The following is a 13,014-nucleotide window of genomic DNA, read 5'->3' as shown; positions in this document are numbered from 1 at the left end:
GAGCGGGCCTGATTGGCAAATTCTGGCGGGCTTACCTTTGAATGTTGTCCACACAGGTGAGGCAATAGAGGTGGGCGTGCCCAATGATGCCAGTAGTGTGTTCAGTGCGGTATGATAAACATGGTGCCACCGCAAATAAGATATTGTGTAGCATGATAATTGCTTTGTGTGATGAAAAAGAAGAGAATATGGTGCAAAGAATGGCTCGGTAAAAGGAATGTATATGGTTTAACGTAAGTCTGCCAGGGTTGAAGCTCAAGCCATCAGGCACCACCATGGTGATTTTGCTACAAGACCCATCGGGCAATTTGACGGTTTGCCCGTCAAGTGTGCCCGTTAGATGGGAGGTCCGCCGATCAGGCCCGGTCGTGTGGACAGGCCTTTATATGGAAATTTAGTACCGTAAGTACTACATACTGCAGTGTTTGTTACAGTCATGCATTACCCAGACCAATTTATAATTCTTAACCCCCTAAAGATTATATCCTTGACTTACCACACACTGAGTCCTTTCTGCAAAGAGGCCATTTGAGAATCTCCAAGATCATAAAACTTTGTTTTTTGAAAGACAAATAAATTATTATTTTATATTTCATGCATCATGTACATAAGTGAGAAAATCTTTTACACAATTTCTGGTCCACTAATACAAACACACAATAAAAAATAAGCTTGATGCCTAAAAATAAAAAGAAAACAAGCATGTACAGTAATGTACATAGATTCATAGTTAAATCCTAATACAGTATTGTGCTAAATCAACAAGTATATACTTTGCATAGATCATACACAATCATACTGAACTCCTTTATGGTCCCATCTGCCAATCTGAATTTAACTTTGGGGCAATGTTGTCAAATTTAAGTGGGGTTCATCTCCACAAATAACAGAAGTTTGGAGTCTCATCCTTACACAATACTAACTGCTCGTATCAAATTAACGACCTGTTTTACCACCCTGACGAAGAGGTTTAGTTAGATAACAACAACTTACTCCGCAAGTGGAAATATAAAATAAAAATGCTAACCCACTTGGCTGAAAGCACCATTAGACTGCTAATAAAAGTGTAAGTGTCCCTGCTGTGGTAATCACTTGTAATTTGAAGTAATATTTAAGAAGAATTGTGCTCTTTTCTACCTGTACAGATGGGGCAAATCTGAAGTCAAATTGCCATCAAACACTGCTCTTCATCACAGAACGGTAGTTTAAGGCTGTGGTCAGTTGAAGATATCCCTAAGAACATCAAAACTGCAACCTACATGTGAATGATGTAACAAAGTTTTTCTTTTTTCACCAGTGCTACTTATAAAAAGTCCTATTTGTATCTATTATGCAGTCTACCATTACAAGTAAAAAGCAATTATGAAAATTTGTCCATGCAAAATATTCCTCATCTGGAATGTTTCCCTTCAAATCTCTGACCAAATATAACTTATGAAATCACTTAAACAAAAACAATAGATTTCGGAGTCATGGACTCAAAATTATATATGTACATACAGAACTATTAAATAGCATATACTGCATCAAATATACTGTATGTGTTACAAACCTACACCCAATTATATACATGCATCATATTTTCATTTCATTGTATGAAACGGCTGAAAAATGAAAAGTCTAAGCAATACTGACAGCGTATCACTTCATCCTACAAAAATTAATAAATAAATAAATACAAATTTATTAAAAAGTTTTTTAACTTCTACAAAAAGACTTGCCTATGGACTGTATGTGTGACGATTGATTATCACAGATTTCGTATAAGTACTGTATTTTGCTCAATACAGTTCTTACGTTACATAGTAAATTTCTTTTTACAACCCCTAAATACAAGAAAACAAAATCTTAACTACTGTAAAATGCTCATTATACAGTCTATGCAAAAATGATTTACCTATCCTACGTGAAAAAAATAGACTACTGTATCTCAAAGACCTGCAAAAGAAATCCATTCATGACAGTAACAAAAACAGGTGCTTGTGATGAAAAGTGCTAAGTAATGGAATGCAACTACAGTATATCCCTCTGAAACCACCCAGTGTATTGCTATAGATTATATATACCATTTTGTGTCACACCCTAACATATAAATTAAGTTTAGCAAAAAGGTATTGGAGACAAGGTTTTAACAAATTGTTAGTTTTAGAACAAGTTTTCTAATGCAATGATAATTTGATTTGATGAAAGTATTCAGTGACAGTAACATCTGTAACTTATCTCCGTAAATACATTAGAAGTAAAACTCTCTAAGCATTAATATTACAATGTTCTATTGACTTACCTAATGGACGCATTAAAATTCTAAAGGCACTAAATCAACTACCTGCCTAAAAATTTCAAAGCTGCCAAAATTAAAGAGCAAGGAATTAAGTCATTTTGCCAACTAAACTGCCTATTTCTAGGAGGTAATCTTCTAGGCCTAAGTGAATACAAAATATGCATGCAGTATTCAAGAAAGTTCTTCATACATTATGTATTCAAAACACCAAATATGTCTTACTCTCGCTGCAGATGCGCAAAGTTCCAGCATACATTTTGTGCCACAATCTATGGCAGAAAAAAACGCCCACCAGCAGAGATTAGATCTGAATACTGTACTTCAATATCTACAAAAATTTCTCATGCATTCTCAACCTTCCATGAATCAGCCTACTGTAAATGTTATCACTTAAGTACTTTTAAATTACTTGTACATGTTATGGGAACTGCTTAATGTGAAATCCTAGAGGATCAAATCATTCAAATTTACCTACTGTTGGTTTTAAACTGTCTACATTATTAATCATAATGATTGATAGAAAGTTATATTTAACACTGCAATGTTAATGGTCTCTATAATAGTAATAATGCATTTCATTACCTTACTTTTAAAATGTCCTATATCAGAATAATTATGTAGTGACAACTATGATGTACGTACAACTTGTTTTACAATATAAATGGCAGAACATGCAATGATATATGTAGCCTTAAAACCAGTACATTATAAATGAGGACACTGCGTAGTCAGTCAGCCCATTTTTACCAAATTTGTCCACCAGTGAAAATAAAAGCACCAACACTGAAAGAATTAAAAGCTCAAGTTCATACCAGATGTTCTGCAAACTATAAGAAAAAAAAAAGTTGACATTTACAATCTGGAAATTTAAAAGCAAGAACACAGAACTACAGTTTTCAAATGAATGACACCACCAACAGTTATATGGATCTGGAAAACTATTTAACACTTTCTATCTAACAGTGCTGAAATAAACCATAAACCACATTTGCAGTCTTACTCTAAAGAAAGTTGTTTACAGAAACAGAAGAATTATCCAGATTTTCAAACTAAATTCACATGTATAAGTTAAAAATATATTTTGAAGATTGTCAGATATTTAAGCATAACGGTGGATAATTCACAATTAATATCAGAATGAGCAACTATGAAATGGTAACAATCCCTAAACTGTATTAAAGTCATTTAAATTGCCTTAACTGCAAATAAAAATCTTTTAAAACTTTGAACATGAAGTTTCAGCTCTATATATTTCTTTAACATCTAATATAATTTCACCTCCATATTTAACAACTTTAACAAATGTTAAACTATGGCAGTAAACGATTGTCCACTTTCATCAGTGTAATATGGTGACTGGATTTGGGAAATTTACAAACTATTTTAAAGTAGTGAATTATTCCTTAATATATGTCAAATACAAAAGCACTTTTTTTCTCCACACAAAGGAAAAATATATTAAACTTATTACCAGTTTCTAATCTGTGTTACCACCTTTGAGATTTCTCTTCAACAGAATCTAACTAAACAGTAGGTTTGACTATTAAAAGCCATTTAAAAAAAAATGGTAAGCTAACTAAAATACATTAAGAAAAGTTAGAAATACCAGAAACTATTTTTCTAGAAATTGAAAATACTGATATCACATTAATGTGAATAGAATCTATGGTTTTAAAAGCTACTTAGGAAGACTTGTCACTCTCCTCTTCAGAGTCATCTTCATCATGATGATGAGTCACTCTCTTTGGAGTTTCTGCCCTTGCATGAGGAACCAATGACTGAGTTCTCTCTAGAACCTGGAAATCCAAGCAAGAGTTAGTCTTAAAATTAAATGATTATATGGCAAGATTATAATATATTGGCTATCTGATAGAAATAGGCAAGTGATAAACATTAGAGAAAAATGTACCCACTACAAAATTGTTAAAAATATTCCTAAAAAACATACAAAAGAAAAAGAGCACCTGATATGCAAAAGTCACTTCAATATTTAATTGACAGCTATTGTTCAAGCATTAAAATTCTAAACGGTATATTACAATCTCTTCTTGGTCATGAAAAATACAGTACAGTATACACAATGAAATAAGACAAAAAAATGGAATGTGGTCAATTTAGGCAAGGGTCAGTAGAGACTTGGAAATACCAAACAAAGGACCAAAATTGGGTAAAAATTGGTGTTTTAGAGTATATATAGGTCAATCTTTATTAAAAAATACAATATCAATGAGGGGAAACTTTTTTAATAAGAGAATGAGACTATTACAGGGTGGAATCTATCCCATTATCTTATTCCAAAACATTTGATATACTGCAATGCCTTTCATAAACTTATCAGTTACTTCACTTTGGATATGCCAAATTAGTTTAACTTAAAATCAACAAAGTGGATCTAATGGGATTTATCATTTTGCCATTTTTTTCTTTTGAATGGATGCATGTAATATTACTAGTATGCATATAATGTCACTAGTTTTTGTTAAACATATTTTATCATATAAAAGTCTAGTATTGATTTTTTTTACATTTACTGAGCTATTAGCAAATAGCTCACTTTTCGAGGCTTTAAACTTTACCAATGATAATTATACATATTTTAGTAGTCACAATTACATAATAATACGTAATAATAATTGTATACTACATATATATAAAAATTTACACTGAAATCTTATACTGAGGACAATTAGTATAAGGAGAGGGATGGGATACATACTCTAACCTTAGGCCTCTTCGACTGTAGATTCTCTAGAGTATCTCCTTGAACACTGGAAGCTCGGGAACGTGTGGAAATAGGACCATCGCCAACCTGGAAGCGTTGCTCATGTGCCACAGTAGACTCGTGCGGCATCTGATGGGTAGAAAATACTTTAGTTTCCATTTCAAAGTACTGTTACAATAAAAGTAAATTCACCTTAAATCACCATACAGTTTTAACTATACCTAAAGATTTTAGAGACACGCAGATATGGTACTGTCGCTGAAACATCTACCAAGCTTAACTGTAAATCTAATTCTGGCAACAGTAATCATGCCTAATGGAAACATTCTCTTTAACAAATGAAGTAATCATTTCTAGATAAGAATAATGCTTTACCAATAGCAATACCAAGTGAATATTCTTTAACTTGTTACAAAGCGCACAGAAACATAATGTGCTGTATTTTGAACAGTCGTTCAGATAAAAATTTAATCATATTTTTAAATGTAATTAAAGAAAATCATAGTAGGATAGGGAAGGTGAAAATATTATGGCCAATTCTTAATAAACTTAGGTACTGTATTTGATTATTGACTGTTTTGCACCTGGGAGTTAGGTGAAAGAGCTTCTGGCATGAGTAACAAACCAATCAATTAAACATGAATTACAAAAGCAAATGTTAGCAGAAATGCAGAGAGCAAGAACATTAGTGTTAGTATATCATAACATGAGATTTCATGTGAAAACAGAAGCATGTATGGAAGAACTTTGAGAAATTTTAATATTCACCAAGGATTAGCACCTCGAGTCCTCTATAGTTTATCACAGAAATGAAGAAAATGCATGAAAGGAGGCCCTTGCGAGCTATTGCATGGAAATAAATTGCTCTTAACAGCAAATTCTATGTAAGAAGTCTTATGTACAGCAAATTCTAAGTAAGAAGTCTTATGTACTATGTATAAATTATATAGAAGTGAGGAATACATGTCAAAGGAAGTAATGGAATAAGTCTGGCCTTGGAAAATGGCTATTTGGTAACTTTGAAGCTGGGTTGAGAGATGATTAAGAAAAAGAACAGCCAGGATGAGGTGGATGACATTACTGGACTCCTGAAAGGTAGTATATTCCATTAAAGAAGGGGCCAAAAACTTGTGGTTTACAAGTATTACCTGAACCACTCTATAAGAAGAAATTGAAGAGGTTAAACAGCAAAATACTCATGATATCATGATAAATTGGAAGGACCGTGGTAAAAATCATGGAGAAAAAGGAAAGATGAGGACCTGGACCAAGCAGAAATCCCATAGTGCAATAGACAGAGGAGAGTGGAGAGGTACACTTAAACATGTTAAGAAATTTGAGATAAACATTTCTATTTTACTCCTAAATTCAATACAGCACCCAGAGAAAACAAAAATATGTAATGTTTTCCAAACATTGCACAGTACATTACTTACAAGCATAGCTGGGGCACGGAACATGTAACTGAAGGGGTAATAGATTAAATTCAATAATGTAGATGCGTACACATCAGCGTATCTTGAAACCTGTAAGAAAAATACTTTAATTATGCAATTTTTCAATGAGAAATAACTATATAGAAGAAGATTATGATTTACAAATATGAATAGTTCTGTATGGATTACCTAAACCAACATTATCTGAAATATCTAAACAACACTAAAATACAATCTGCTGGCACATGCTAACTTGCACACAAAGCTAAGCAAAAGATGAATGGATAAAATACATATCCCAGAATTTTAAAGTAAGTAATTCTGGTTCTTAGAGTACAGTAGGCAACTGCATAAGTCAATACTGAATGGAGAAGCAAACTAAACAGTGCTTGTAGCAGAAAGGGATAAACTTCTGGTAAAGCTCTCCGATCAGAGGGTATGAATTTTACCCTTGGTTGTGGAAAATTGTGCTTTTAATAATTTTGTTTCTTACATTACTACATGAACAATTTCTGATCTCATAAGATTGCTTTGTAATAACTAACTTATTAATGATACCCAAATTCTATAAACATACATAGTATGTACATGTATGAGAATGGAAAGATGATGGATACCCATGTTTTTCAAGGTGGTAAATGGCTTAGCGTCTCAATGTCATATCCATCACATTTTAACATGCATGCGAGTATATCTTACCTGTGTAGAAAAGTGAGTTTGTCTTGATCCCGATCTGAATACTGAACCAAGCATGCCATAGCTCAAATCCATCTCATGAGTAACTTCCTTTATAGCACTTCTAACTTTGCTCAAGTCTGGTCTTTCATTGGTACTTGAATCTAGGTTCCTGAAAACAAATTGTCATTATAGTTTTAGTTATTATAAATATTTGTCGGATTGCAGCCTACAGCAATGCTGTACTTGTTTGATGATATCATCATAATTTAATGAATTTGCCAAGTTTTTAAAACATATTATTGTACTAACAACTACAAAATACAGAGCTTTCTTAAAAAAATAGAAATTACCTATCAAACCAATACATATGAGAGTTGAAATACTGCATAAATGTAATGTTGCCAATCATATGCATATGCTTTCATTCTTTTCCTACATGGAAAAATTACAGTGTGTATTACTATATTCAAACTAACTTGTATAAATCGCCCAGCATGACATCTAAAGTCTGCAGTTTGGTGAACAAGGAACACTTCTCGGTCCATACGTGAAGTTCTTGAACCAATTCTGGTACTACAAGGAAAGTACGCCACCCTCTGATCTTCTTGCTCTTTAAAATGTCACCAAAAATGTGATCTCCAACATATAAGACATCCTTTCCCTTGGCACCCATCAGTTCAGTGAAGACATCACAACTTCCTAAACATAAAGTACAACAGATAAACAAAAGAACTGTACTGTACATGAAAAAATTAATAGTGGGATAAAGCCCTTTTCATTGTCACCAGTAACTTAGACATTACTTATAACTTTATTAGACAAGTACTTCATGTCAATTCATGCTTTGCATGGACAGTAAATTAGCATACACAGTGGTGCTGTACCTCCAGAATAGACTTGTCCTTTCCTGAGCTTTCCTGTGTGAGTGCCAAGCTTGAGAGCACCGGTGTCACAGTCAACTTGTCTCATGATGGTTCCATCGCTAAAGTACACTGGCTTGCAGGCATCCACACCAATGAAGTCAAAGTATGTTTTCCAGTCTCTCACTTCTCCATTCTGTGGAAAAGGAAAGTTTATATCAAATGATACTGCAGCTACAATGCTAATAGTCGTACAAGCACATCACAAACCTTACTTATGATTAAAATTATTTATAAAAATCAGTTAGTATTAAAATACTAATAACTGAATAGTATCTAAAAACACAAAGTTAAAAAGATAAAAAATGTAAATGAAGACATAACCCACCACACAAACTAAAAAAAAATTTTTTCTTAAGACTGACCTTTAAATTCTTTTTGTATTTGATAATGAATGTATTCATCATCAGCAGCCCCTACATTTTTATGGGGTTATATGCTACACTGTCAAATAGCATGGAAGACAAAACCTACATGAAGTTTCCCTGTAATACCTAAGCAACAACCTGATAAAAAATTAATCTGTTTCCTCTCATCATGCACATAAAGGTATTCTGTTCTGTGAAAGCTTACTATGCAAGTTCACAGCCTTTTTGGCTAGCTTCCTAATGTATGCTTGTTATAAACACATACTGTGTTAATATTGCATCTACCCAATGAGAACTAATATGTTATACAACTGCAGAGTACCACTAGGTTGGTTATTCTGACTGATCATACCTTATCAGGGAAACTAAGAAGGAACTCCATGATAGCATTAGTGTACCAGTATTCAGAGTTCGTGAGGAGGAACACCTTTGCCCCAGAATCCCTCATTCGGTCCAACAACAGAGGCAAGCGCTCGTCTTTGTGGACATACTTGTCAACCTCTTCGACTGTTTTCTTTTTTAAATCTCCCTGGGGAAAAAATAAAATTTAATGTACAGTATTGTGGACCAGTATTACAAAAGCAATGCACTAAAAACTTTATTCAAGAGTATAAATAAAGGAACAAACTAACCATCATCAATTATAATAGAGTAAAACCTTGTGGAAAGAGAGTACATATACTAGAAGGTTGCTGAAGAAATCTTGTCAATAACCTTCATTAATTTTAAGGAATGACAAGATTTCTGATGTCCTCAATGTATACAGTAACATTAAAGAACTGGACTTGATAAAAATTGCATGATCAGTTTACTCCATAAGATACGTAACCCTACAGTTCTATTTTGTTTACCTTCATGTGAACCCAATCAACAGCTCCTCGGATGTCCTGGAATATGCTCTTGAAGCTCATATATAGATCACCTGACTTGATCCCTTCTGGAAGCTTGACATACTGTGGAGAGTTGCTGAAGAAGTCTATAAGACAGGCAATCATGTAAATCTCTGGCAGGTTGAAGAGGGTGTTCATCACGTAGATTCTCGATTCGTCGAGCTGGATGAATTTGTTTGGGTATAGCTCGTAGACTTCGGATCTGCAAAGGAAGGACATGGTGTGGGATTTACATGATATTAATAAAGAAATTTATGGACTGCTTAGGGGCAGCAATTATTGCCTGCCAAACGCAAAGGGCCTCTGTGCAATTCTGCCAGTCATGTCTTTCATGTCCTTTGAAAGAAGGCAATGGTAGTTTATTCTACATGTAACTGATAGCTAAAGGAGCTTCCTATTCCCTTCAATATAATCAGAGGATAACGAAAACCGATTTATGTACAATGTGACCGACATGAAATCAGTGATTCTAATAACTTCTCCGTTTTTCACAAATGATCAAGTATCTGTCTGCAATATTACATTCATCAGCTCACAAAAGTTACAAGAAGTCATAGAAAGCTGCTTATCACGAAATTTAAACCCAAAACTTTAATTTAATTAAATCTTAATCTATTTTATTATACTAAGTGTTTTCGACAATATACTTAAGCATACTCAGATCACCCTAAAAAAAAGAAACAAATGCATGCAAATAGTTATGGAATACAATTACATAAGAACTGTAAGTGTGGCCGTAAAATTTACTTCAAAAGATGGGAAAAGTTACTATTTATAGCCACATCAGCATACTATAGGAAGGAGAGAGAGAGAGAGAGAGAGAGAGAGAGAGAGAGAGAGAGAGAGAGAGAGAGAGAGAGAGAGAGAGAGAGAGTTGTACTTACGGTTTTAGGAACTTGAACCCGTGAACGCAAACAAGAATGTTGCCGAAACCATCCACTTTGAGCAAGTTTCCGTAGACACGGTCAAACCACAGACCTCTGTGGAGAGAAGCAATACTAAGGATTAGACAGACGCGCCAGGGAACCTATTATACTCAAGAGCTACGTTTCTAGGAGAAACAATACTCAAAACTGTATTCAAAACTCAAGACTAAAGCACCGAAATTGTGCTTTATAGTGAATTACACATTAATCATATTACAGAATTAGAATTAATGCTTATAATATTATCACACACCAAACACAAATAAAGACAGTCTAGTAAAAAAAAAAAATCTTATATAAACTCCTATCTTCTGACCTGTCTAATCTTAAAAGTTACATAACACACACACACACACACACACACACACACACATATAAACATGGCATTGTGTATGTACACACTATATATATATATATATATATATTATATTTATATATATATATATATATATATATATATATATATATATATATATATATTGCACGTACACGTAGATGTGTCCGTTTGTTCATTCCTACGTCCAAAAAAAAAAAAAAAGAAAAAAAAAAGGTTCCAGACACTCACCTTGTGGGAAACGTGGATCATACTCGAATTCCTTGATTTCTTCGGGATAACCAATCATGATGAGACGGTCTTTCAACAAGTTGAATCCGAGTGTCTCGTACTGGGGAGATTTGTAGCTCTGCAACGAAAAGAACACAAATAAATAAACAAACAAATAAAATATAAAAAAAATTATATATATATATTATATATATATATATATATATATATATATATTTCTTTATATAAATACGGAAGGAAAATATCAACAATGTTCTTTGTCTGAAACCAAGAAAAATAAATTAATATCTCTCCAAAGAAGGAACATTTTTAGCAATGTTCTTTGCCTGAAACACAGAAAAATAAATAAATATATTACTTCCCTAGATAGAGAAGGAAACAAATTACTGTCAATGTTCTTTTCCTGTCTCGAAAAGCACGCAGCGACAAAAATATATTCATAGCATGTGTTATTTGGCAACAACACAAAAGGAATTCAGACATAATAAAAAAAAAAAACACGGTGCGTCAGAACAAAGATTTCTCTCTCTCTCTCTCTCTCTCTCTCTCTCTCTCTCTCTCTCTCTCTCTCTCTCTTCTACCATATTTATGACGACTTACTTCCAAAAGGGAAAAATTAATACATTTAAAATTAATTTTCCCTTAAAAATGATTATAAATTGATACATGTCCATTTAATTATTCTTCAGAATGATGAAAATGAATAAATTTGTATCAACTTGAATATAATCTTTAAGAGATATTTCACTTAAAAATCAAAATTACAAGCAACTTTAACTTCAACCGAATGAGTAATAAAATCGATATTTATCGCAATACTTGATCGAAGGCGACCATAAAAAATCCAGAAAATAATGTCTCTGGCCTCTCCTGGACACAGAGAGAGAGAGAGAGAGAGAGAGAGAGAGAGAGAGAGAGAGAGAGAAGCACACTAATTTGACAGCTGTGCCTCTTGAGAGGAGTAATTTAATGACAATGCTTTTGAATGGCGTTCCAACTAAGCCATGAACTCGGGGATGAAATTCGACTGGTTAAACTTCGCAATTCGTCCTTCCTTTCAATTATAGCCCTCAGAGAACGAACCCTATGATTCAGTCGTCTGCAAGAGGAGGAGGAGGAACAGGAGGAGGTAGTAGTCCGAAGCAAGAGGGAGAAGATGATGAAGAAGGGGGAGGAGGAAGAGGAGGAGGTAGTCCGGAAGAAGAAGACGGAGGAGGAGGAGGAGGAGGAGGAAGGGAGGAGGAGGAAGGAGAAGGAGGTAGTAGTCCGAAAGAAGAGGAAGCAGAAGAGGAGGAGGTGGTAGTCCTAATGAAAAAGGGGGAGGGGGAGGAGGGGAGAAGGAGGAGGAGGCGGAGGAGGAGGCGATGGTCCGAAATAAGAAGACGATGGAGATGGGGGAGGAGGAGGGGGAGGAAGAAGAGGAGGAGGAGGAGGAGGTAGCCCGAAAGAGGAGGAAGTAGAAGAGGAGGAGGAGGAGAAGGAGGTAGTCCGAAAGAAGAGGAAGTAGAAGAGAAGGAGGAGGAGGAGGAGCTAGTCCTAATGAAAAAGGAGGAGGAGGAGGAGGTGATGGTCCGAACGAGACGAGACGTCTCGTCTTGGTTCTGGGTGTACCTCACTAGCAAAACCGGATAGGGCGGGTTAACATGATCCTGCTCACTGTGGAAATTCGTAAACAAATAAAAAAAAAATGAAAAAAAAACTCAACACGTATGGTAAGGTTTGCCTTGAGTGAAATGCATCAACTCACGTTCAGTATTAAAACAACTCTCCATAAAATTATATATAAAAACTATGAGATAACATTAACTATGCTTTTAAAAATCCACAAAGCTACAAAAATAACTTACAATATACCACGCTTTGTATTTTATGTAGCAAGTCATCGATTACACATTACTTCAGCTCATAATAATATTGTGAATGCATCTCATACATGTGTCGACAGATGTAGGTATACATTATGTATCCGGATACACAAACATGTACGTCACGTATACATACGTATGCCCCAGAAACATTCTGTTGTGGCCTACATTGTTTATTTAAACAATGGCCTATTTCCACTTTCGGTGTTCACCGAGATCATATCTAGGAGAGCAGATGCTTCCGAAGTTACCACATTGTAGTAGGTGTTCATTGTACAATGTCCTTTGTTGAGCTTACAATAATCAAACATTCAGATTATTATATATATATATATAATATATATAATATATATATATATATAT

General features: G+C 34.3%; 1 protein-coding gene across 1 annotated transcript in view; it reads right to left on the bottom strand.

Annotated features, from left to right (window-relative positions):
• Positions 1–573: 573 nt before the first annotated feature.
• The window catches only part of LOC135195526 (cytosolic purine 5'-nucleotidase-like), a 164,026-nt gene continuing 151,585 nt past the window's right edge, over positions 574–13,014 (bottom strand). The window contains exons 4-13 of the mRNA XM_064221772.1: positions 10,787–10,902; positions 10,180–10,273; positions 9,257–9,497; positions 8,758–8,934; positions 8,002–8,173; positions 7,594–7,816; positions 7,139–7,286; positions 6,440–6,529; positions 5,004–5,132; positions 574–4,077 (exon numbers count right to left, since the gene is read on the bottom strand). Coding sequence (XP_064077842.1) covers positions 3,964–4,077; positions 5,004–5,132; positions 6,440–6,529; positions 7,139–7,286; positions 7,594–7,816; positions 8,002–8,173; positions 8,758–8,934; positions 9,257–9,497; positions 10,180–10,273; positions 10,787–10,902 — 1,504 coding nt within the window. The 3' untranslated portion in view covers positions 574–3,963. The remainder of the gene's footprint in view (positions 4,078–5,003; positions 5,133–6,439; positions 6,530–7,138; positions 7,287–7,593; positions 7,817–8,001; positions 8,174–8,757; positions 8,935–9,256; positions 9,498–10,179; positions 10,274–10,786; positions 10,903–13,014) is intronic.

This window comes from Macrobrachium nipponense, chromosome 16 (genome assembly GCF_015104395.2).
Source record: "Macrobrachium nipponense isolate FS-2020 chromosome 16, ASM1510439v2, whole genome shotgun sequence".
Taxonomy (NCBI): domain Eukaryota; kingdom Metazoa; phylum Arthropoda; class Malacostraca; order Decapoda; family Palaemonidae; genus Macrobrachium; species Macrobrachium nipponense.
This window is presented reverse-complemented; position numbering and strand designations above follow the sequence as displayed.